Source organism: Cynocephalus volans, chromosome 8 (genome assembly GCF_027409185.1).
Source record: "Cynocephalus volans isolate mCynVol1 chromosome 8, mCynVol1.pri, whole genome shotgun sequence".
In the NCBI taxonomy this organism is placed as follows: Eukaryota; Metazoa; Chordata; class Mammalia; order Dermoptera; family Cynocephalidae; genus Cynocephalus; species Cynocephalus volans.
In genome coordinates, this window is record NC_084467.1 from 141,832,333 (window position 1) to 141,857,743 (window position 25,411).

A 25,411-nucleotide genomic window follows, 5' to 3' on the forward strand; every position below is an offset into this window, starting at 1 on the left:
ATTCAGAGGCAGCAAAATCATTACCCAGAATAGAAAGAAACTGGGTAGAGTCATTTTCGGCTCAAGTAATTCCCTTGTCGAAGCGCTGCTGCTGAATATTTTAAATGCACAAACACATCTGAAATATAATTTCCCTACTTATGAAAAGTACTCGTGACCTGACGTTCACTGCAGATCTCCTGAAAGCAGCGCTCGTGTTCGTGAAGACCCTGGGCTGCTGGTGGGCGCATGCATTCCCACGTGTGCATGGGGGGAGGCCATGGGCTCTCCTGCTCCTTCTTTCCTTTGGACAAGTCTGCAGCCCTTCCCACAAGAGCTTCATTCACGTAAAACAAAAGATCACTTCCAGTGGATATGAATCGCCAAGTTATTTCCCCCTCAGAGACTAAAGTGTGTTCTGACAATGACAAAGAATAGCTCTTCAGGAATAATGTGTCTGCGTGAGCGGGGGAAATGCATGTTCGAGGATGGCTTAATGGCAAGCAGTGCAGTAAATAAGAAAGCACTGTCTTCCACAACCTGGTAGGTTTGAACACGCCAGTTTTAGTAACACATTCTGCTCAATTTGTTTGTAAAAGATGGTAGCTGTTTTGAATATTTATCTTTTGGGGAGAGGGGATGAGGATTCATTCATAAGGGCATCTGAGCAGTTCAATTAAATTCAAATAAAGCAAATTGTGCAGAGTAGCGATTGCCAGGGAGGTTCTGTACTGAGAGACTGAGGACAAAGAGCGGACGGAGAGGTGGTCCTTATGGACCCTCACCCGCCAACCACCTATAAGCGATTTAAATATAGAGGAAGGCATCCCAAAAGTTCTTAATGTGAACGTTCTACTCTGCTTCCTCAAAAGGGATGTATGGCAGCAAAAAAGAAATGCGGTAATTTCTAGAACTCTGGATGATTTAAATCAGACATTTTCAACTTACAGCAGAGTATGACAGGCCCACACCATTCCATACAAGCAGGCCAGAAGAGAGTTCGGGGACAGCTCACACAGGGTGAAGAACAGCCACAATGTCTCTACCATCTTTCTTCAAGGGGAGATCTACCTGAGATGCTGCTTGTGCCTGAAAGCCTGAGTTTGGTAAAATCCCAGAGTTCAAGGATTTTCGAGTACAATGCATGACCTGGACACAGTCCAAAGTTTCTCATATTTAGTTTACATCCGAAGCAGCTCATACACAGTGAGGCCTTTCACCTGATGGAGCCAGTGGGTGAATATGGCTCCCTGCTGCTCCCACTGGGTCTGACAGAGGTGGGACCGAAGTCTGGGGGTCTTGGCAGCACACACCCAGTGAGATATTTGTGGGACCAGAAGGGCGAGGATTGCAGGCTCACTGCCTTTTATACACCCACCATTTCAGTTTCCAGAGCAGCTGATACCACCACTTGAGGCAACTGTTCCCTAAAAGCAGGTCAGGTCACCCACTCTAAGGTCTGTGAACTCCTTCCTGTGCTAGGACTTCAGCATCTTCCCCTTAAGTGGAGAGGGCCTAGGGATTATTCATTTGTGTTTCTCCTTTAGGATGCTTTATGGGAAGCCTGGCCTTGGCCTACCAAACCCCATTCTAATCACTCTCCTGTTACCCTGTTACCTGCTCCCTTTTCTACCCCTTCCAGCTGGCCGTTTGACTCCCTTTACAATCTTACCTTCCAGGATCCATCTTCTGTCAACTTTTTTTCTCCCCACAATTTGTGGAGGTAAAGAAATTCTCCAAAGACCAACCTTCTACAGAAAGTAAGTATACCTAGCAAGAAGCTTATCCATTTACTATATCTTGTTATAGGTGATTTTTTTCTTCTGCAATATTCTACTGGGCACAAAAGAGTGTCTTTGGCAGAGCACCTTGAAGAACACTGATGCTGTTAGACGGTGAGGATGCAGTGGGGGGCAGGGCAGGAAGATGAATAAATGTATTGACATTGTTCTTTCCTTAAAAGGTAGCAATGCGGGCCGGGCGACCTGACCCCGTGGCTCACTCGGGAGAGTGCGGCGCTGGGAGCGCAACAGCGCTTCCGCTGCAGGTTCGGATCCTATATAGGGATGGCCGGTTTGCTCCCTGGCTGAGCGTGGTCACAAATAAAGGACTAAATAAATAAATAAATAAAAATAAAAGGCCTCGAGATCAGTGAGTATATTTTTAAAAAAAAAAAAAGGTAGCAATGCAAATGGAAAAAGATTCACAATGGGAAACTATCTGGGGGCTCAGTTTTTGCTACACAGAAATCTGCGCTTTGTGTGTGTATCGGCTCTCTCATCTCAGGGCGTTGCTCCTATTCTAGGAAGCGGTAAAAGATAAATTGCACTGGGATGATGCACGCATCTGAAGTGAAGAGGACGAGAAGGGAACAGAGTTCAGAGCAGGTCGAGGAAAAAAGGAACTGGAGCTCAGAGTTTCGTGAGGAACAGAAGAGCGCAGGACCAAGAGTCTGTGTTGGAGCGAAAGGAAGAGCCAGGAGAAGGGGAAGAAATGGCTGTCATGGGAAGGGAGGCGAGACCAGAAATGTGCCTTCTTAGGCCACCTCAGCACTCAACCAACTCGCTAAAAATGCACAAACAAGTCGTGTCTGAAAAACCCCTTCCATGTTCAGGTTGAATGAAATGAAATGTAATTGGTTTCTATGAGATAAGACGCGATGCTGAGCAGAAGCACCTCAGTCTCAGGAGGTTCTAGAGCCCTGGAGTGGTTCTCCTCACCTGGGCTGCACCTGCACCTGTGCACAGCCAAACCCTGGAAACCGAGGCAGGAATGTAGCTGTTGACACTGCTCTTTATGTTCAAACTGGCATAGAATGATTTGCCTCCAGAAGGTAAAAAAACAAGGCAAAAGACACCAACATAGATTTTTGACCCTATTAATCCTTACAGCCCCATTTTGGCAAAGTCTTTACTTTTACAATACTAGAATTTCATTTTTTCATTCCGTGTTGCTAAGCCTCAGAATGTAATCATTGCTTCAGAATATAAAAACCTTGCATCCTGCAAACCATTAAGGAAGAGGAGCTTCTATTGGTACAAAATTCCACCTACCACTCCCACCCCTAATAGAAAAACCCACGCATAAGACGTGCTCCGATGAAGCTCATATTTAATGATTCTCCACTTATATCCGGAATGCGACCACGTCTCACTATCCATTGCTATCTCTCTAGTCCAGATCACCGTTGTGTCTTGCTGAACTACTGAACCAGCCTCTAAGTGGTCACCTGCTTCCACTCTTGCCACCTACACTCTATTCCCTACACAGCAGCAGAATAATCCTTTAAATTAAAAACCAAAGTCAGACTTTATCACGTTCCCTCCTGATGTCTTCTACTACATTTAAAATAGAATCCAGAGTCTTTGCCTGAATGGCAGGGCAATACAGTCTGACCCCTCTGAGTTTATCACCCTTTTACTCTCCTGGCACAAGGGCTTCTTCCTGGAACCCACCAGCTGGTTCCCTCTCTGGAATTTGGTCCTCTTGTTCCTCTGCCCAAAACACTCTATTCCTGGGTATTTTCCTGGCTTGCTCCCTTTCGTCAGGCCTCTGCTCAAAGGTCAGCTCCTCAGACAGACCTCTGAATCCAAAATAGCCCTCCTGTCACTCTCTGTCCCCTTCTTTATTCTCCCCATTGCACTTATTATCTCTCTCTGCCTATTGCCTGTGTCACCTTCTAGGAAGCAAAAAGAGGGCAGCCATTGTCCCACTGCACGCTATATCCCCTAGTAAAAGCCACTTTATATCATTTGCACAGTGAATATTTCTTGAGTGAATACTTGTGATTTTCAGAGTTCTATCAGAGCTTGAAGCTTACTGTTTTTCATTTTAACACTTGACAATTTAGCAGTTTCATCAGGGGAAATGAGGCAAGGAACAAAGCTATGCTCAAGACTCAAAATCTTAAACACTTTAAAATAAAAAAGACATTTCTTGAGTGAAAGAAGGCACTGAGAACCAAAAGATCAACGAAAAACTGCTGTGTTAAACAGCTGACACACCAAATGCAAAAATGTTTGGTGCAACATTAAAAAATAAAATCCTATTTCATACATAATTCGACAATTTTTTCTGTGGTTATAGATCAAGATCAATAGTGACATTTATACAGTGCAGCGTGGATATCTGTTGCTGGAAGGGAATTTAAATGCAATTTAGCTTGTCTTAAATGTGGCTCTCAAAATGGAAATGAAACACAGTCTGGATAGAGATTTGTACCAGTGTGACTCTTTGTTTTGCAACTTGAAGAAATTCATTAGTTTTATAGATGTGCTATTTTAATGCAATGCTTTTTTTACTTTACCCCTAATCCTTTACTCTTAATTCTTAACAGCCATGCTCATAAACTTTCGAAAATATATTTTAAATTAAACTGTAAATATCCATTTACATTATAATGCCAAGCATGAACTATTAGTATTAAGGAAATGGACTATAAACATTATGTTCCTCACAGCCTTAGCCTCTCTCCACCAGGCCCCTTGCCCAGCTGTGGCCCTTCTAGCTAAGAAACTTTAGTTATGCAACCTTTTAAAAACTGTCAAAGATGATTTTCATTCATAGTTTAAGCATGTATTTTTAGTTATGTTAGAATATTATACATATTTAATATTATAGCTATGGAACTATTATCTCTTTGTTATTCTTTAGAATTTGACTTTCTGTAAGTCTTGACTTTCCCTTGTCCTTTCAGTCAGGCTGGACCAACTTTTTTATAGCTAAATAAGTTAATAAACAAAATCACACTCTGAGAGTGACCAGATTATAACACAGTCATTCCTGAGAAAATCAGCAATCTCGGAAATTAAATATTCTCTTTTTGTCTAGATTTTGTTTAAAACTGTCTTCTACTGTACATTTCATTATCCCTTTCAAATAACAGAACCAATCTACCCTACCACTACTTCTAACACAAACTTTAAAACATAAAGTCAACAACTTGAATCTTTTGCTGACTAGCTAGCTGCACAACACCAATTCAACCATCCCTGGATGAAAGATAAATAAAAAAACAGGCAGCCAAGCTGGATGCAGGGAGAGGACTCCACTAACCTTCTAGCCCATGGTAATGTTTTGAAGCTACAGAAGATATTGGTGATACTTCTCATTTTTTAGATGAAAAAAATTATATCACAAAGCAATCAACACCTTAGTCAAATTTGTACCATAAAGCTGTTAATAGTTGAATGCTACTACCATCACCATCATTTTTCTGAAAACGATCATCAGAATAGTATCTTTTCAATGGTCCCATGGCTGGAGAGAAACTGAGACCACACTGGTGAGTGAACAGTCTGGCAAGCAGGCAAAGTAGAACCTTTGAACATTAGCGCTCAACACTCCCATAGCAATCACCGCGTTCAACCGCACATTCCCAAGATGCAGAAACCAAAACTCACAGAGGACACCCTGTAGCACAGTTACTCCGACCATGCTGCTTTTCATATTTTATAACTATGTGGGCAGTGATATTAAGAAAGGACTTGCAGATAAGGTAGTGGGGCACAGTGGTTAAAAGTATAGATTTGGGGACCAAACTGACAGGTTCCTCATTTGTAAAATTGGAGCCTACCTCATAAGGTGTTATGAGGATTAAATGAATTAATAAATAATGAAACACTTAAAATAGCTCCTGGAACATAAAAAGTGCTATAGAAATAATTAGTAAACTTCTTTTAGAAAGTTCTCTAGATTATTCTCTGGTAAACAGTATATATTCCTCATAGTGGTCTTTTAGAAAGAAAATTTTTTTAAAAGTTTGCTTTAGAAAAAGAGATGTAAAATATTTGGAAAGTATAAAAGAAGCCAAAGACTCACTGGTAATCAGCACCATCCAGAGATAATCATTACTAACTTTTCCTGGTAAACACCTACAGTCCATGCACCTGTACACTGAATATACATTATTCATTTGATAGCTGGAATCATTCTATATGTATGAATTTCCTAACAGTTTTATTCCATTTAACATCAGAGTGTTTTAATGAGATGAAGCTAAGCAATAGAAATATCCTCAAAAGGTAAATGAACTCTAGTACACCGTTGTCTTCTTATCCCAAAAGTCTAGGGAGTTTAGGATCAATTATCTGATACAAACAGGTACATAATCACTTGTATCCAGAACCAGACAGAGCCACATGCCAATGAGTCCCCAATGAAAGCCTTTAAAACAGAGGTGCCCTTGGTCTTCCTTTGGCCCTAGACCCTAGCAACAAGAGCTGGCTCAGAAGGCAGGGTGCCATATGAGAGTGCGTTTTCTTTCCAGAACTCAGTGACTGTTTGCCAATTTCAAAAGCAAAAGAAATTTGATGTAAAACATGGACTACAACATCTCTGTGCTCTTTCTTCAGAATTTCACTGTCATGGGATGATTCATGGTGGTGAGGTTGGCACTAACGTGTGTGGGCCGGGGGAACTTTGCTGCAGTGCACACAGTGCTGGCTAGGGCCAAAGGTCTTGCAGACAGCAGGGCTCAATAAATCAGCATTGGCAATCTGGCTGAGAAAGGAAAAGGTAGGTGATCTGAGGCTTTGTTCTTCCATTAGACTCAAAGTTCCTGGAAAGGAGGACTGTATCTTGTACATATTTTAAAAATCTCTTATTCCTTACTATGCCTAAGAGTGCCTTCTTTGCCTCCTCTTTCAAAAGCACACTAATTCACCAATGTTTTGAAATCAGACACAGCTGAGTTCCCAGCCCGACTCTGTAACGTATTACCTGTGTAAACGTATCACCTGTGTAAACGTATTACTGAGGCGGGTTACTTGACTTCTCACAGCCTCCACTCCCTCCCCCTATAAATGGGCACAATAGCAAATAGCTGGTAAATAACAGCTATCGGCATTATTAATATCAGTTCATTAATTATCAAACAACTTATATGCTGGCACTATGTTAGGCACTGGTGATGTGTCATTAAATTATACACATTATCTTCAAGGAATCTGCAGTCAGTGATCATAAAATAATGATGATTCACTGAATTGTGCCTAGATTTTCTTTAAGCAGGAAATGTCTTTTTTCTCATCTCATTTTACTCTTCCCCCTACCTCTAAAGTAGGCCTACATTTTTCTCCATTGCCTACGTGTCTTAGACAATTTGGCTGTTATAACAAAATACCATAAACTAGTTTTTTTCCACTTAACATCAGATTGTTTTAATGCGATGAAGCTAAGAAATAGAAATATTCTCAAAAGGTAAACGAACTCTAGTACACCGCTTGCTGTCTTCTTATCCCCAAAATCTAGGGAGTTTAGGATTAATTATCTGATACACAAAGGTACATAATCACTCGTGTACAGAACCAGCTTTAAACAACAGAAATTTATTTTTCACAGTTCTGGAGGCTGGAAGTCCAAGATCAGTGTGCTGGTAGGTTCAGCATCTGGTGAGGTTCTGCTTTCTCACAGACGGGGCCTTCTGTCTGTGTCCTCACTTGGTGGAAGGGGCAAGGCAGATCTCTGGGGCCTCTTTTATAAGGGCATCTAAACACCTCCCAAAAGGCATCACCTCCTAATGCCATGATTGGTATTAGGTTTCAACATATCCATTTTGGGGCGACACAAACATTCAGAACATAGCACCATGACACTCGTGGACATTTTGTGCATGATGCAGCACTTTGCTACATCTTCTCAGGTCCCAATTTCTTGCTGAATGATTTCCTGTGCATAACTGTTGTCTAAATCAGTGTAAACTCTTTGAAGGCAGGACACCTGATTCTCTTTCTTTTGTATCCACCATCCATAAGCACACAGTGCCTGTTTATAAACACTCATTCCACTGGAACCATTCTAACCTTGTAGCTGGCCAATCAACAACCCCTGACTGAGGATTATTACCCTAAGAGTACCTAATTGAATGGAGCAATTTTCCTCCCTGTTAAGAATGTTGTTATCAGAAACACAAACTGTGATACACCAACTAATGATCACGAGCTACTCAACTGGAAATATTTCACAGCTGAAAAGTGCTCAGGGAAGGATGAATGAGTGAACGGTAGAAACTGCTTCTGCTCTGTCCCATGGGGATGGACGTGCCACTGTTAACCCCCACTGTGTCCCAATCCTTCCCTCTAAACACTGGACCAAAGACTCAAGGCTAACTTGCAGCAATAAGAGCCTCCTTGCCCCTCGCAGCAGAAACTATAGCCATGGTTTTGTATTTCTCATCTTACCACACATGAACAATATCTACGTGTGACATATGATGCATAGGCTGCATACGGAATCTACGTTGGAGACACCATCAATGTGCAATAATAATAAACAACAGTCACATTCTAATCCCATATGTGACAAACCCCACACCATCATACCCTGTCTCAGCTGGCTCTTGCATGCTTTAATGATAATACAGTCTCAACACATATGCAAGGCGTGTTCTGGTATTATTACTTCAGTGACCATAATAATGTACCCTTGGTGAGGATGACCCTTTGGATGGCTTAAAGAATTAGCTTCAAATCTTCTAGACTATCTGTCCAGGATTTTCTAAATGTTTAGCCATCTTCCAGATTCTTAATATTATTCTTGACCGTCTGTGTGAGCTTTTGGGTGTTTTGAAAAAATTACAGTGCAAAGTTTCCAAATATTTAAGACTGACCTAATGTGAGATTTCCCAAAGTTATTTCCCCCTGGTCTGGTAAAGCTTCCCCATCTCCCCTCAACACAGCTCAAACACACTGCTCCTCTGAGCCTTTGTTCTCACTGTGTCTAAGCCTAAAACTCTTGCCCCAGCTGAGTGCCTTTGTCTGTTATTCATGTTTTAAGACTCAGCTGAGACCTTAATCATCCTCTTTACCAGTATTCTACTCCTGGGCTAAGAGACCCTTCTACATTATCATTATATGACACTGACATTTTCTGCTGAGATGCCCATCTGTTCATCTTTATCAGGCTCCTAAAGGCAAGGACCAGGTTTAACCGATCTTTACAGCCTCAGTGCCTGGCACAGTGCCTAAGTCACGTCAGGTAGTCAGTGAGCATGTCACAGACTGAAACAAAATGCTAGATTTCAAATGAAACCAACAAGCTCCAGTGATCAGACTCCATCTGTTTACCTGGGCAAACATGTCTGTCAGTCAGATCCTTGTTGCCCTGGGGCTATTTCCAGTAACAGACAGAGCTTTCTCCTCTGGGATAGATTTCACATTGCCCTGAAAACACTGCTGAAGGCCTTCATAATGAAGGCAACACTGAAATTATATTTATCAAAATAAATAGTTGTATTGAATGAGAAACACTAACAGTAAAAGATTCAAGTCATACAGAAAAGTACAGAGAAGAAATTAAGGACCACCTGAAACTCTACAGTACAGAGATTGCCATTTTTTTTTTAAATTTTATTTTGTCAATATACATTGTGGCTGATTATTGCTCCCCATCACCAATACCTCCCTCCCTTCTCCCTCCCCCCCTCCCCCAACAATGTCCTTGAGATTGCCATTTTTAATGTGTTGTTAAACAGCCTTCCAAACATTCTTTTATGCACTTGCACAGAGTTTTACACAAATAAAATTTACAAACAAGATATGCTGTGTAAAATTCCTTTACTCTTTTTACTTAATAATATGTAGCAGACCTCTTTCCTTATAGATAGAGAAACTTAATCTTTAATGGCTCTACTCCATGTGTGTGTCATGAGTTACAAAGACCCTTGAAAACTGCACACTTGTCCAATTATCTCCTTATGGCAAATTCCCAGAAGTGGGACTGCAAGGGCAAAGGGCATGCTCATTTAAGTTTTTGATATACCCGTATAGAAAAATTGTTTCAGTTTGACATTTCTCATTATAACATGAGACAGATGCCTGTTCCTGCCCAATTTGAGAGGTAAAATGTTTTGTTTGGCTTCTTTTGTAGTGGGTTTTTTTTTTTTTTTTCTTTTCTTGGTGTGGTTTATTTCATTACTCAGAAGTAGAATATCTTTTTGTATGTTGACTGGCCTTTTGTATTTTTTCTTTTCTGTCACAAACTTGGTCCATTTTTCAATTGAAAAGTTAGTTCTTTCCTTACATATTATGAAGGATCTTTTTATATTAGTTATATTAACTTTACTTGTGTTGCAAATATTATCGTCAATTTGATATTTGTCTTTTAACTTAATTTATGGTGGTCTGTTTTTTTCCATGCAGAGATTTTAGATTTTTATGTAGTCAAATTTACTCATTCATTTTTTTATGTCAATGGATTTTGCAGCATTATGAGGAAGACATTTTGCAATCTAAGATTATAAACACACTTACCCGTAGTTTTTACAGTACTTTTTACAGTTTCATATTTTACATTTAAATTTTTAGGTTCATCTGAAAAATTCTAATATAAAGGGACGAATAGGGGAATTCAATTTTTAATATCATATGTATGAATAACAGAATATTTTTAAAGAATAAAATGTGGGTGGGGCTGCTGTGTGTACAGGCTTAGTGCTGCCCGGGGGAAGGCCGCCTGGTCTCAGGACGACACTGCAGCTTGCCTTCCGCAGGACACCAGCCTCAGCCTCCCTCCCTGACGTTGCTGAAAGTCTTCTACACTGACTAATAAGCCAGCAGGCTGAGGAAAGGGGTTTCGTCCGACTCTGATTTTTACTGCTTAGACATAGCTGTCCGAGCTTGACTCTTGCCTTCTAGAAAAAAAGAAAGGGCATCTGGGAAGCTGGTGAAAAATGGTCATTCTTAAGATTTCCTTGGGTTTTTGTATTTTGTTTTCATATTTGAGTGTGTGCAAGTGTGCATGTCTATAAATTTTTTAATGGGGTGGGAGGTGTCTGTGGGTGCTGGTCTGATGGGTTTAAGAATTCGCACTCTTAAAAGACATTGGACTTAAATACTAGAATTTTCAATCAGGATTGTTCTACTATGAATGATGTTCTGACTCTGTTAGCCCAGCTTTTGCTTCTACCTGCTCAGGTCTGGAATCTCAAGCAACGTTCTTTTCTTGTGAACACTGTGAGCTGCAGATCTAGCACTTCTTTCAAGAAGCCATCTCTTCAGCAGTCCAGAGGTTCCTTAACCTCATCATTCATCCTGCTTCCTTTCTAGTCTTATGCCAAGACATTTGACCTTTGTGGTGTCACAAGAGGCCTTCAGTACAGAGGCCTTCACCTCTGGCCCTGGTGCCTGCTCTCCGCCTCTGGAGAATAAACCCCGTCTGGATTCCTCTTGAGATCCAAGGTGGGATATTCTGGACAGATGCCCCAAACTTTAGCAGTGCTGGTGCTGCTGTGTGGACTGAGCACCTGCAGTTTGCAGAAGACACACCACACGGGCCTTGCTTTGGGTTCACTCAGGCCTGCTGTAGGAACTCTGGAAAACAAGAAAGAGCTGATGTCCCAATACCCTACATTGTCTGTCTTGCTGTGCTCTTTTGGGGTGGGGAAGTGATTAGTTGCTTACATTCTGAAGCTCTTTGTGAAAAACAAAAAATTTAAAAAAAAATACTTAGCTCAAAGCTGTGATTGTTCATTGGTTCCTCAAACACCGATCAATGCCCTGCACTGCTAGGATTTCCAGGTCTGCACTGGACCAAGGATGTCAAAGGCCAAAGATGACCGTCACTACTATGTGATCCTCCTGGCAAGTGAGGGAGGGTGGTTACTGCCCTTCCTGTGCAGTAAGGATTATTTTAGAGTGATGGGTACTAGTGAGTAAGTTGAAAAGGATTCTAGGGTACAGAACGACAGAGTTGTCCCCAGGGGGAAGATGCTGAGGGAGTTGTTCATCTTACATTTTGTGCTATAGGTCCGACTATCCTTTCATCAAAAGATACTGAGATGATGGTCCAAGGCCAAAGATCCTTTTCCTGGGGAACGCAACAAAAAAAGAGAAGTCATGTTGGCCTCAGTGACCTCTTGAATTTTGGATCAAGCTTCTCCCAAATATCAAAAAACCATGTTGTGAGCACTGTCTTGTTTCAGGCCTTGTGCTGGGCACTGAGACACTCAGAGGACTAGGTAAGGTCCCCACTGCTGTGGGATCCATGGTCTGGTGAAAGAGCCATGTAGGCAGGTAGCTGCCAAACAGGGTAGCTTTCTTTCAGAGACTGGAACAATATGACCTGTAGGACCCCAGAGAACCTGATTCTGCTGAGAAAGACCATTGGGCCAGGTTTGCTGGGGAGGTGACATTTGTGTTGGTATCTCGAGGACGAACGGGTACCAAAATGTCCCCTTAAAATTATCCTTTTGTTTATGTATTGTAATGATGAATAAGCTAATTATCCTGATTTGGCCATCACATATTATACACAAATATTGATAGTCAACTCTGTCCCCCACAAATATGTATATATAATCAATTAACTTTCAATAAAGCAAATAAAAAATAAAGAGAAAAGAACATTGAATATAAACAAAATCCTTTTGTTTCTCAAATTACAATGAGGAGAGTGTTTGAAGAGAGAGAAACAGTAGGGTAGAAAAGTTACATCTCTAAAAAATAAAGGAAAAATCTTGATAAGGAAAACCACTGTGAAGGTGATTTCCTCTGATGTCTCTACAGGTCACCTGCAGAGTTCACTTTGGGTGAAACAAGGGCCCGGGTCCCAGGGTGAAAGAGACAGAGTCCTTGTGTGTGTACAGCTCCCTCTAGACACGTTACTGATAACACAAGCGTGTTGTCTTAGGTTAGGGGCAGCGCCTCACTCAAGGGAAGAGACAACCAGCTGAAAGGTAAAGAGGATAACATATTTGGAGTGCGATTATTATTCTATGCTTTATATTCAAAGAAGACTCTACGGACACTCCTGAACCGGGCACGTGCTGGGCTGTGTCCTGTGCAGAAGAATAGCGGCCTCATCAGCAGCCACCCACCCCACAGCCCAGGCACATTCGCTGAGGATGGCTGGAAAAGATGACAGGGACCACGAGTTAACCCGCGCATGTTCTATGGACAGAAACACAACACCTCGTCGTAGCTAAAGACCTAACTGACCAAAAATCTTTCAGCTAGAAAAATCTTTTAGCAAATTTTAAAATTATCATTATCAAGTTATACTTCAAACAAATTGTTTATTTAATTTAAAAACTATAACTAAACTAAAAGTTCTTATCCCTCTATGTGAGACTTAGGCTGGGCTTTCACAGGTGTGTCTCACTTTCCCGTCTCGGTCTCATACCAAGGAGCAGAACTGTGATCGAGGCATAAATACAACTAAAGCCAATTAAATGCTGAACTTTTGGAACTGAAGTACAAATAGAAGGAAAATAAATGTGTTAATAACTGTTTTCACTACTGTGTACATCACTGTTTCACTAATGCAGACATTAAGGCATTTGGAACTATAATATTCAATTATCTACACCTAAAGTAGATGACACAGGGCCGGCCCGTGGCTCACTTGGGAGAGTGTGGTGCTGACAAGACCAAGTCAAGGGTTAAGATTCCCTTACCGGTCACCTTTAAAATAAATAAATAAATAAATAAATAAAAATAGAGTAGATGACACAAAACCATTAAAATCATAGAAATAACTCAATACTCTCCATATCTTTAGTCCAGATTACATAAAATTATAAACAAAAATTTCATTCCCTTCCAGAAAGCTAGAAGAAATTAATCTGGATTCTGGGATTAATTGAAAACATAAGTAAAAATGAAATCAATGGACATTTATTTTTTGAGGGCCCACACATAAGCAATCATCGTTTCTTCTTTCTTTTACAAAACCAAATATCATGAATTAAAGAAGAAAATGATGAAGTGGTATTTACATATTTCATTTTTATAAAAAATTTTTTTTTTTCTGTGACTACGTTCCCGTCCTTCCTGACAAACGTTGAGCCCAGATCAGTGGTGCACACAGGTGGAGTGACAGCCTAGAACACAGGAAAGCCTGACATTTGCATACGGCAGGTTGACTCTCTGACTCCTTTATTTAAGCAGCTGATCAGTACGGGATCGGAACCCTTGACTTTGGTGTTATAATACTGTGCTCTAACAAGTGAGCTACCCAGCCAGCCCCTAGCAGCTTGACTCTTCCAGGACTTCTGGAAGAAGTTTTGCACTTCTCAAATAGGAATGAATTAATCTAATTAATATCCCTGTTCGCTTAACATTTCTTAATATTTCAGTGAGAAGATACTCTCCCGATGACACTGATGGAAAAACAGACATGGAGAAATGATCATTCACATGACACAGTGACAGTCAATAAGGACGTCAGCCTAACAATGAGACAAACAACCTAATGACCCCTCAGCGTTTCCTAACTGAAAAGAACACCCAGAGAGAAACACAAAATTATAGACAGAAACCAATGACACTAATACACCATTTACTCCTTCACTGCTCATAATTATTCATTTTAAAATGATGAAACTCATTATTTATTGCAAAAAAAGTAAATCTTACAAATGAACATAAACTAAAAAAGCAAAATATCTACTCCTCCTTCATTCTAATCCATCCTGTGACTTTTTTTCAACAGTTTGGAGTATGTTCTTCTAGACCTTTCTGTGGATGTGTGTACATATTTAAACACACCTGCCATGTACATACGAGTCAGCATGGGTTTGTCACTGAACGGTGTGTTACAGACACCTCTCTGTGCACAGAACAGGAAAGGAGGCTTGCAGGAGGAAAACCTGACTTCTCATCCTAGCTGTGCCACCTGTGAACTGCGGGAACCGGGAAAGGTCCGCTAACGCCACTGACCCCTATCTGGAGAAGAGACATAAAAATACCTGCCTTCATCCACCTGACTGATTAGCTGTGATTTCAAATGACACAATGACAATAAGGACATTTTGAGGCACCTGGAGAGAGAGACAATTGTTAAGTCTGCAACTACCTGCCAAAAGTCACAAAACGAAGAGACTGAAAGAGGTAAAGTGGTTTGGTGAAAATCAATCAGCACTCATGGAAATCAACTCAAAGAATTTGCTACCTATCATAGGAAAAATAACATAGAAACAAAGTGTGCTGCAACGCATACGGCTCCAGGCCCGCTGGAAGATGATAATCGCCGTGAACAAATGCTGAGTGCACATGTATGGCACCCACGCACGCACATATGCACACGTGTGGGCACACACATGCATACGCATGCACAGATCATGCACACATGTGGGCACATATGCACACACATGCTGAGGCATCCTCCCTGGGACAGATCAATGCAAAGACATCAAATTATACTATTAACTCCAAGAGGCTCTTCCAGTGTCCGGCCGCGGGCCAGCCTTAGTGACTGGGGCCGAAGGGACGCGCTCTCGGGGCCGTGCGCCGCCCTTCCCCCGACCCCACGAGCCGGGACAAACCGTGGGTTCTAGAACCCCAGCTGGAGCAGGCTCCTTGGAAACGGTTGTCAGTGCCTCGTCAGTGCCGTGGTGGCCGCGGCTTCTGCAGCACCTGATTAAGGCGCAGAGAGCGGGACGCGGCTGGGCCGGGGGTCAGCCTCACCTTGAGGGGCGCCGGGGGTCCGCCGTGCCCGGACTGTGGCCTGGACCCTCGGGAGCGGCCCCCTTGCCCTCGCCCCGTCTGTGTGTTGGCGACACTTCATCGCCTCTCATCGACTCACCTATCACTTTTCCTTCCCTCCTGGCCGTCCCCGGCTGTCCGGACCTGCTGGCTCTATTTCCATCGTGGAATTTGACTTTGGGCTGGAAACTGAGGTAAGTTAGGTTGACTGACCAACCATTGGAGAAACCTCTCCCAACCCTTCACGAGTCCTGTTCCTTTAGTGCTCACCAAATCCAGCCCAAGAATTCAGGGAGCCGTCAGTCCTTCCCAGGAGCTGACTGCACACATTCCTATAAGATGCCTGATGGGTTCTGGACCTGTCAGTGCTGCTGGCTCTGTGCTCCTGCTATGCTTTTCCTGAAAAGTGACTGGGTGGCGTGTGTGTTTGACTTGCTCTCCCCCCACCGGGAAGTTGGAAAAATAGGTACCTGAAGCACACTTGTTCTCAACAACTAAAAAGTACAGCTTTGCGAACAAAATACTGCTGGGTTTGATCTTTAAGTGAGGGGCAGTGCTCTGGCCTTGACCCCTTCACAGGGTTATTGTCCCTGTGAGTATCTTCATGGTGTGTGTTCCTGCACCTAGTATTTGCCGGTGGATGCTTCCCCAACTTATTTGCATACAAAGTGTAACAGATCTGAGAATAAAGAGGCTGTGAACCTTTCATTTATTAGCTGCAGATACTTATGAAATTGCAGATTTATGGGTACCTGTATTCTGCTCTTAATGATTCTAGTCTGGGTCTTTCATTTCCAGATGATGCGTGAGGTGATGCCAACCATCAGTGAAGCCGAAGGCTCCCCAGGAGGAAGTGGGAGCCATGCGTCCGGCTCCCCTTCACAGGCAGACGCAGATTCACATATAGAACAGTTGATCGTCTCCATGCTAGAAGAAAGGGACCGACTTCTTGACACTCTTAGAGAGACTGAAGAAATGCTGGCATTAACCCAGGGGAAATTACATGAAGTTGGTCATGAAAGAGATTCCTTGCAGAGACAGCTCAAAACTGCACTTCCACAGGAGTTTGCTGCACTTATGAAGGAACGGAATGTATACAGGGAGGAGCTCCTTGAAAGGGAAGGAGAAATTGCTGAACTGAAGGCAGAAAGGAACAACACCAGGCTGCTTTTAGAACATCTGGAATGCCTTGTCTCTAGGCACGAGAGGTCTCTCAGGATGACTGTGGTGAAGCGACAGGCACAGTCCCCAGCAGGTGTGTCCAGCGAAGTCGAAGTGCTCAAAGCACTGAAGTCGTTGTTTGAGCACCACAAAACTCTAGATGAAAAGCTGAGAGAGAGATTACGAGTAGCACTTGAAAGGTGTGGTTTGTTAGAAGAAGAATTAGGTGCCACACACGAAGAGCTAAAGATTCTTAAAGAACAGAATAAGCAGAAAAAAACACTAACAGATGGAGCACTTGACATGAATCATGAACAAGAAAATACCCCGAGCACAAATGGAAAGAGATCTTCTGATGGTTCGTTAAGCCACGAGGAGGACCTTGCTAAAGTAATAGAGCTCCAGGAAGTCATAGACAAGCAATTGAGGGAGCAGAGCCAAATGAAAGAGCAACTGGCCGCCCTCTCGAGTCACGTGGCAGAGCTGGAGGAAGATCTCTACACGGCCAGGGAAGACTTGATCAAATCTGAGGAGATGAACTTGAAATTGCAAAGGGACATTCGTGAAGCCATGGCCCAAAACGAAGACAAGGAAGAGAGAATCAGTCATGTGGCAGAGCTGGAGGAAGATCTCTTCACAGCCAGGGAAGACTTGATCAAATCTGAGGAGATGAACACGAAATTGCAATGGGACATGCGTGAAGCCATGGCCCTAATGGAAGACATGGAAGAGAGAATCAGTCACATGGCAGAGCTGGAGGAAGATCTCTACACGGCCAGGGAAGACTTGATCAAATCTGAGGAGATGAACACGAAATTGCAACGGGACATTCGAGATGCCATGGTCCAAAAGGAAGACATGGAAGAGAGAATCACTACTCTTGAAAAATGCTCCCTCGCTGCACAGCGTGAAGCCATGTCTGTGCATGACCTCAATGATAAACTTGAAAATGAAATTGCAAACAAAGATTCTATGCATCGCCAGACTGAGGATAAAAACCGCCAGTTACAGGAACGGCTGGAATTAGTAGAGCAAAAGCTGCAGCAGACCATGAGGAAAGCCGAGACACTCCCAGAGGTGGAGGCGGAGCTGGCCCAGAGGGTGGCAGCGCTCTCGAAGGCTGAAGAGAGACAGGGCAACACTGAAGAAAGGTTAAGACAGATGGAGGCGCAGCTGGAGGAAAAGAACCAAGAACTGCAGCGGGCAAGGCAGAGAGAAAAAATGAATGAAGAGCATAATAGACGTTTATCAGACACTGTTGACAAGCTTCTTTCAGAATCTAATGAGAGGCTCCAGCTTCATCTGAAAGAGAGAATGGCTGCTCTAGAAGAAAAGAATTCTCTGTTAGGAGAAGTTGAAAATGCAAAAAAGCAATTGGAAGATACACAACATGATAAGGATCAGCTCGTCTTAATCATTGAAGCACTGAGGGCTGAACTAGACCAAATGAGACTAAGAGGTGCTTCACTTCATCATGGCCGACCCCACTTGGGCAGTGTCCCAGATTTCAGGTGCCCTGTGGCAGACAGTCACACAGATTCCTACAGCACCAGTGCAGTGTTGCAGCGCCCCCAGAAAGGCCGCCTAGCTGCTCTACGGGATGAGCCTTCCAAGGTACAAACTCTTAGTGAAGAGGATTGGGAAGGTGCCCAACAGGCTAGTGTCTTAGCAAATGCAGCACAAGCTTTTGAGAGCGATGTCGATGTGTCTGATGGTGAAGATGAGGACGCCATGGACGTGAGAAACTCGACAGGCTCCCAGGATGGTCCCGTGAGCAATCCCAGCAGTAGTAACAGCAGCCAGGACTCGCGCCACAAAGCCCCAAAGAAGAAGGGCATCAAGTCCTCTATCAGCCACTTGTTTGGCAAGAAAGAAAAGGGCCGACCTGGTCAAGCTGGCAAAGAATCATTAGGACACCCTGGTATTTCAGAGACAGATAATGCATCTCAAGATGCCTTGTCACTGAGCAAATTGGGAGGACAGGCTGAAAAAAGTCGTAAACTTCCAAAAAAGCATGAATTGCTCGATGAAGCCCGAAGACAAGGTTTGCATTTTGCCCAGTGGGATGGACCGACCGTAGTTGTGTGGTTGGAGCTCTGGGTGGGGATGCCCGCCTGGTATGTGGCTGCCTGCCGAGCCAACGTGAAGAGCGGGGCCATCATGTCAACCCTGTCGGACACCGAGATGAAGCGTGAGATCGGCATCAGCAACCCCCTGCATAGGTTGAAGCTGAGGCTGGCCATCCAAGAGATCATGTCTCTTACCAGCCCGTCTGCCCCTCCCACGTCGCGAACAACACTCGCATATGGGGACATGAACCACGAGTGGATTGGGAACGAGTGGCTGCCCAGCCTGGGCCTCCCTCAGTACTGCAGCTACTTCATGCAGTGCCTGGTGGACGCCAGGATGCTGGACCACCTGACCAAGAAGGACCTCCGCGGGCAGCTGAAAATGGTCGACGGTTTCCACAGAAACAGTTTCCAGTGTGGAATGATGTGCCTGAGAAGATTAAACTATGACCGAAAAGAACTGGAAAGAAAAAGAGAAGAAAGTCAGCATGAAGTAAAAGATGTGCTTGTTTGGAGCAATGATCGAGTGATTCGCTGGATCCTGTCAATTGGCCTTAAAGCATATGCAAAGAATCTTTTAGGGAGTGGCGTTCACGGTGCCCTTCTGGCCTTAGATGAAACCTTTGACTTCAACGCACTGGCGCTATTGTTACGGATCCCAACGCGGAATACACAGGCTCGTGCTGTCTTACAAAGAGAATTTAACAACCTTTTGGTCATGGGGACTGACAGAAGATTTGATGAAGACGATGATAAAAGCATTTAGGAGAGGACCTTCATGGAGAAAAAAATTTAGACCAAAGAACATTCATGGCTTAGCTGCTGCATCAGCAGGGACTCTCTCTGCAAACTTGCAAATTACTTCTTCTATGTCTTCACCCTCCACGCAGCCAAAGAAGATGCAGATGGACGGCAGTGTGTCAGGAACACAGAGGTTGGATTCTCCCACAGTCAGGATTTACTCCTGCTAAAGCCTCCTGCTGTTTACCCACACTACTTCTACAGATGATTACGCAGCATTTTGAATCCAGCAAAGACTACATTTTAGAATGCAACGGAATCTTTAATCTCTTAATACTTGTTATATGGACCCTAAGATATTTTATTACAGAGTTTTTAATTAGTGAAAAATTCATGAATACCATCGAGAAAATATTTTAGAATTTAATGCTTCTTATATTTATGTAAACTTATGACTCTTCATTTATATAGTTACTTCTTTTTCATGTATATCCAGGCTATAAATATCCTTTCATATCAATTCATGTTCTTATACCTAATTTTAGTTTTTCAAATGAATGTACTGTAATGCTTATATGTATAAACCCTATGGACAAATATAGGGCTTTTGTAAATTATACATTTATTGTAATTATTATTGTTTAATTTTTTAATGATAAACCATTACAGAAAATAAATAAATAAATAAATTAAATAAATTTTTAAAAAAGTATTAACTCCAAGAGATGATTCTTGAATGTGAAGACTAAAAAAGCAATTTCAGAAACCAACTGGAAAGATTAAGATTGTGACATAATCTAAACTCAGGAAGGAGAAAAGCCAGGACATGACCTCCTCTTACAGTCATCTTTGGTGGGTTACAGAGCAAAACTTCTGTCTCAAGGGGAGGTGTAAATCTTGTAAGCACAGGGAGTAGGTGGCCAGGGGCAGGAGTCCAAACCAGACAGCCGAGGAGACAACTAGATCTGTGTTGTCCACCTCAGGCACCCTTGGAAATATGTTAGAACCACAGGGCATGAGCCTTTTCCAACCCACTGCAGTGGCCCATAGAGGAAGGAAGACATGCTCAGATGGCAACGTGTGCAACCTACTGATGCAGCTTCTAAGGTTTTCCTTCTAAGAAAACAGACTCCTGGGGAGAATTAATTCACTAATTAAACTGATATTTATTGAGTACTCTTTATTTATATTTACAAAAACTAATTGTTTATGTGATGACTGTCAGAATAGGGAAGTTGAGCCCCACAGAAGCGTTTAACTTCAGAGGGAGCTAACCTGGCCAAGGCTTCAGGGAGAGCTTCCCAGAGGAAATAAAGCTAAAGTTAGGATCATAAGGGTTAGGAGGAGTCAGCAGGGGGAAGACTCTGGGGCGACAGCGGAGGCAAAGTTCCTGAGGTGGCAGAGAGCCAAACACGAATTTTAAAGAGACTTGAAGAACTGTGTAGCTGAAGAATAGAAAGAGAGGGTAGGAATGGAGCACAATGGGATCTGCTGTACACGTTGATTTCCCAGCCAACGAGAATCACACTTCATAACACTGGTAGAAGATATCAGACAGATGCCTTGGCTGAGAGTATAAGGAAATCATGCAAAACTTCCAGCCACCCTCGGGGACCTTCAGGCACGTAGTGTAGAGCAAGAGTGTTTAGGCAGTAGTTATGCTCAAACCACAGATTTTTAATGAATGCGGAGATTTTAGCTAAATGTATTAAATCATATTAAAATCCCAGAGATGGTAAAATATTCTAGAATTGGTAAAATGTTTAATAAAAAATTTTCTAAGTATGAAGTCATCTCTACCACGATGTGTAACCTCCAAGCCAAGAAATAAAATTACCACGACAAAACAAAACAAAACAAAATCTAATGTACTGGGTCCTTCAGGGAATGAAGGCTAAGTCAACCTTGACACTGACTCTGAGCCAGACCCTCCACCTTGTTCTCTCAGTCACAGAACAGTTTCCGTCTGTTTCAGGGAGGGTTGTCAGATCGAAGCTGCCTCTGAGACCGCCAGCTAGATAGTATGGAAACATTATTATCTGAACTTGTCAAGGTCATCTTGCATGGCTTTCTTGCATCGTCATACTTTGATACTAGTGCTAAGTAGGGATGATTGCACTGGGAAGGGAAGTGAAGGAGGGAATGAGAGAGAGAGCCAAAGAAATAAATGCAAACGAAGCTAGAGTCAGGTCTAAGCAACAGAGGGCAAGAGTGGGGCAGGGGTCACAGGGCACTTACAGAAGAGAAAAAGCTCCAAGGCAAGGAGGAGGAAGCATAAGGATGCATAGGAAGACACACCGAAATACAGAGTAAATATGGGGAGAGGGCCAAGAGTAGGATGAGATGAGCCTGAAACCAATTACCCATAGTCAAGGTTATTTACACACCTGACTTTCATTCCCAAACCAAGTACTTAAGAGAAGTATTTTCATTTTCATCAGTGAGAAGGAAGTAGAAGCCACATAGTGTGGAGGTTAAGGCCTGGGTTAAATCCAAGCTCTTTCACTTATTCATTGGATGACCTCGGACACGTTCCTTCATTTCTCTATGTCCCCGTCCTCTGCTTTAAAATGGGGATAATAATACATAGAGTCATTATGAGAATTTTAAAAGTTTACACAGTTCTTAACACAGGGACTATTCCTACTAAGCCGTCAATAAATTCTAGCTATTATTAAAAAAGAACACCACTAGTCACCAAAATTATCCTTCAAGGACTTCCATACCTCATTCTCTAATTCCCCACAGTCCAAGAAAGGAGTTTTCATATGGAAACAGGCCGCTACTGAGTAAATTGCTGCAGCCTTCTACAGTTTTCACCATTAGAATGTAGTTTGTGTTAGTGAGACAAATGCTACTAAGAACAGGGAGCAGGTTCACCCTGACGGTCCTGACCAATCTGGTCGTCTTCTCCTTGCCTCACATCCTTCAACCCACCTCCTTCCCCAGGAAACACGTGTAACTTCCACATTTCTGACAGCTGTTTGGGGACCTTGCTCAGGGTATTTATTCAATAATAAAGCAATAGCCAGGCAAGACAGCACAGTTTAAAGGAAATAATGCCAAATTACAAGATCTCAGAGTAAAAACACTCTACAACATGAGTCACAGCAGTGACACCATACTCTAGTTCTTCGTGTACTTCTGTCGTCTTATTACTGTGACATAGACAAATGTGGGGGAAATCACAAGCCTCTGAGATCCTAATGCTCTGTTTTTAAATGGCAGCCTGAGAGCAAAAGTACCTGGGTGGGAAGCCCAGTCCTTGGAGTCGGCTGGACCTGAGTTCAAACACCAGATCTGTCGCTTAACCAGCTGCTTGATTTTAATTCACGGACATAACTTCTGTGAAGCTTCAGTGTCTACGTCTATAAAATGAGGACAGTACCCCAGCATATTTGTGATGGTAAAAGAAGATACAAATATAAAGGGCCTAGCAGAATGCCTTGCTCGGAGTCAGCACGCCACAAATTGTAGCCAACGGCGGTGGCGAGGGTGGCATGGTCATTTTCATCATCTGCAAGGCTGCAGGATGAGTGTGCTGTTTACCTTTCTCCAACATGTAGAAAACCTAGGAGACAGTCATGCCACCAATTCATCAATGCTGTTTTACTCTTCCTCAATTATTAGAACATGAATTTCTGCTCAGGAGCATTCTACCCGTGTCCCTTAAATGCACTGTTTTTTTTGTTTTGTTTTGTTTTTTGCAGGGATATTTAAAAGACCATATCAGGCTCTTTTCTGTGACATATTACTTCTTTCTTATTTTTTTACTTAAAAAAAAATCCCTGCAGAACTCCAAGCAGTGGGCACTGTCAATACCTCCGTATTACAGACATGGAAACAAGTAGGGCTAAGTTCCTCGCCAGAGGCAAACGCAACGTGCGCAGCGAGACAACTCACAACCAGTCCATCACATGCTCACGCAAATGTTTGTCCCACCTCTCCTGTCAAGTGAGCACTTGTCACAAAGGCCCAGGAACCACCTAAAAGAAAGAAATGCAGCTAACACATTCTGAGCGCCTTCTCTGAGTCAGACACTGGGCTGAGCCCTTTTACTTCGGAAGTGTGCGGTTAAAACTCTCAGCCACGGTGGACTGACTTGTATGATTTCATGAGCTCCATGTGCACTTTTAGCCATGAAGACCTTTCTGAAGTTCAGTTCAAGACATGGAGGCTTCAAAGCCTAAACCCATGTTCCTTGCTCATCTTGACAACTTTATTCAGCTTCTGTGACTACGGTCTGGCCCTGTCACAAACCATCAGACACTTCTCCTGTCCATGGGTTCATACCATCCCTATGACTCACTGAAAATAAAAAAGGGGAGAAGAGAGTTCCTCTCTGACCTTGGGTAAATAACAACTTCAGAAGCCAACGGAAACTTTCCTATGTCAGCAAAGGGGTTAGATGAGAGGCAGCAAAAGACTGCCACTGTCTAGCATCGACAGAGGAGCCAGTTAGAGAGCCATGTTCCTCCTCAGTGGCCACGGTGCTTCCCAATCTCGGCCTCTCTGGTTGACCCCCATGGACCCTTCTTCCCCCAAGAACAACACTGGTGCTCACTTAATGCACCCCCATCCGTGGAGAATCAAAGCAGAAAAGGAGGGCTGCGGCCTCCGCCTAACTTCTTTTCTTTTAGACCCTATAATTAGTATATTCCAAAACTTTCAGTGACTTAAACCAGCACTGTGCAACAGAAATATAATGTGAGCTAGGTATGAATATTTAATATTTCTAGTAGCCACATTAAATAAAAGAAAGCAAGTAAAATTAACTTTAATAATATATTTTATTTAACCTGATATATTCAAAATATTATCATTTTAACATGTAATCAATAAAAATGATTAGTTAGCTATTTTACATTCCTTTTTTCATATTAAATCTTCATTTAATATAAAATTTAAAAGTGCATTTTATATTTACAGCACATCTCAATTGGGACTAGCCAAATTTCATAGACTCAACAGCCAGTGTGGCTAATGGTTACAATATTGGATAATACAAACATTCTTTCTGTTACTGTCTCATAAGCACAGGTATGTTTAATCAATCTTCACTTCATGCAGTCAGAAGGTAGCAGAGGAATAAGCAATGAATTATTACTTTGCCTCCAACTGCTTTCAATTTCTGAATAAATCTGATGTATTTTCTCATTTTACCTTTACCATAACCCTATGAAATACACCCCTACAGCATTTTAGATGGGTAACAGGTTGGTATAACACACACACACAGACACACACACCTGTTATATGCTCTCAATATACAGCCAATGACCAGAACTTAGCTGAAGCCACGTAGTAATACAGAGCCCAGGTGAATGAAAGCAACAGATCTTGCTTGCTTTACTGCTGCTCAGTCTTCCACCACCATTCCAGAAGAATTTTCTGTAATCATCTAAGCACCTTCATCTAAACGATGTTTACAAACATCAGATGCTCTTGGTCCTTTAACCAAACTTGGCAGTACTCAAGGCCATGGGGAGCTGGTACAGTCAGTGCCTAACCTGATCACAGAACAACTTCTGCCTCCAGCTCTGTGCCTTTCTGGGAAATATGTCCTCTCAAGACCATGCAGTCCCTGCCTTCAGGGAGCTAACCAGCTCATAAAAGAGATTAGATATATTTAGAAATAAATCAAGTAAACAAGAAAAAAACAAGCAACCCAATTAAAAAATGGGCAAAAGAGCTAAGTAGGCATTTCTCTAAGGAAGATATACAAATGGCCAACAGACATATGAAAAAATGCTCAACATCACTCAGCATCCGGGAAATGCAAATCAAAACTACACTGAGATACCATATAACCCCAGTTAGGATGGCTAAAATCCAAAAGACTGTGAACGATAAATGCTGGCGAGGTTGCGGAGAAAAAGGAACTCTCATACATTGTTGGTGGGACTGCAAAATGGTGCAGCCTCTGTGGAAAATGGTATGGAGGTTCCTCAAACAATTGCAGATAGATCTACCATACGACCCAGCTATCCCACTGTTGGGAATATACCCAGAGGAATGGAAATCATCAAGTCAAAGGTA

At 42.6% G+C, this 25,411-nt stretch overlaps 2 protein-coding genes across 5 annotated transcripts in view; one reads left to right on the forward strand and one right to left on the reverse strand.

Moving 5' to 3' along the window:
• LOC134384741 (uncharacterized protein C1orf21 homolog) overlaps positions 1-25,411 on the reverse strand; it is a 197,960-nt gene that overhangs the window by 87,852 nt on the left and 84,697 nt on the right. The gene's annotated exons all lie outside the window — the stretch shown is intronic.
• On the forward strand, positions 16,200-19,602 carry LOC134383596 (liprin-alpha-1-like). Its single transcript, XM_063104803.1, is given in 3 exon segments — positions 16,200-17,031; positions 17,293-19,391; positions 19,393-19,602. Coding segments are annotated over 3 exon segments (3,141 nt in total).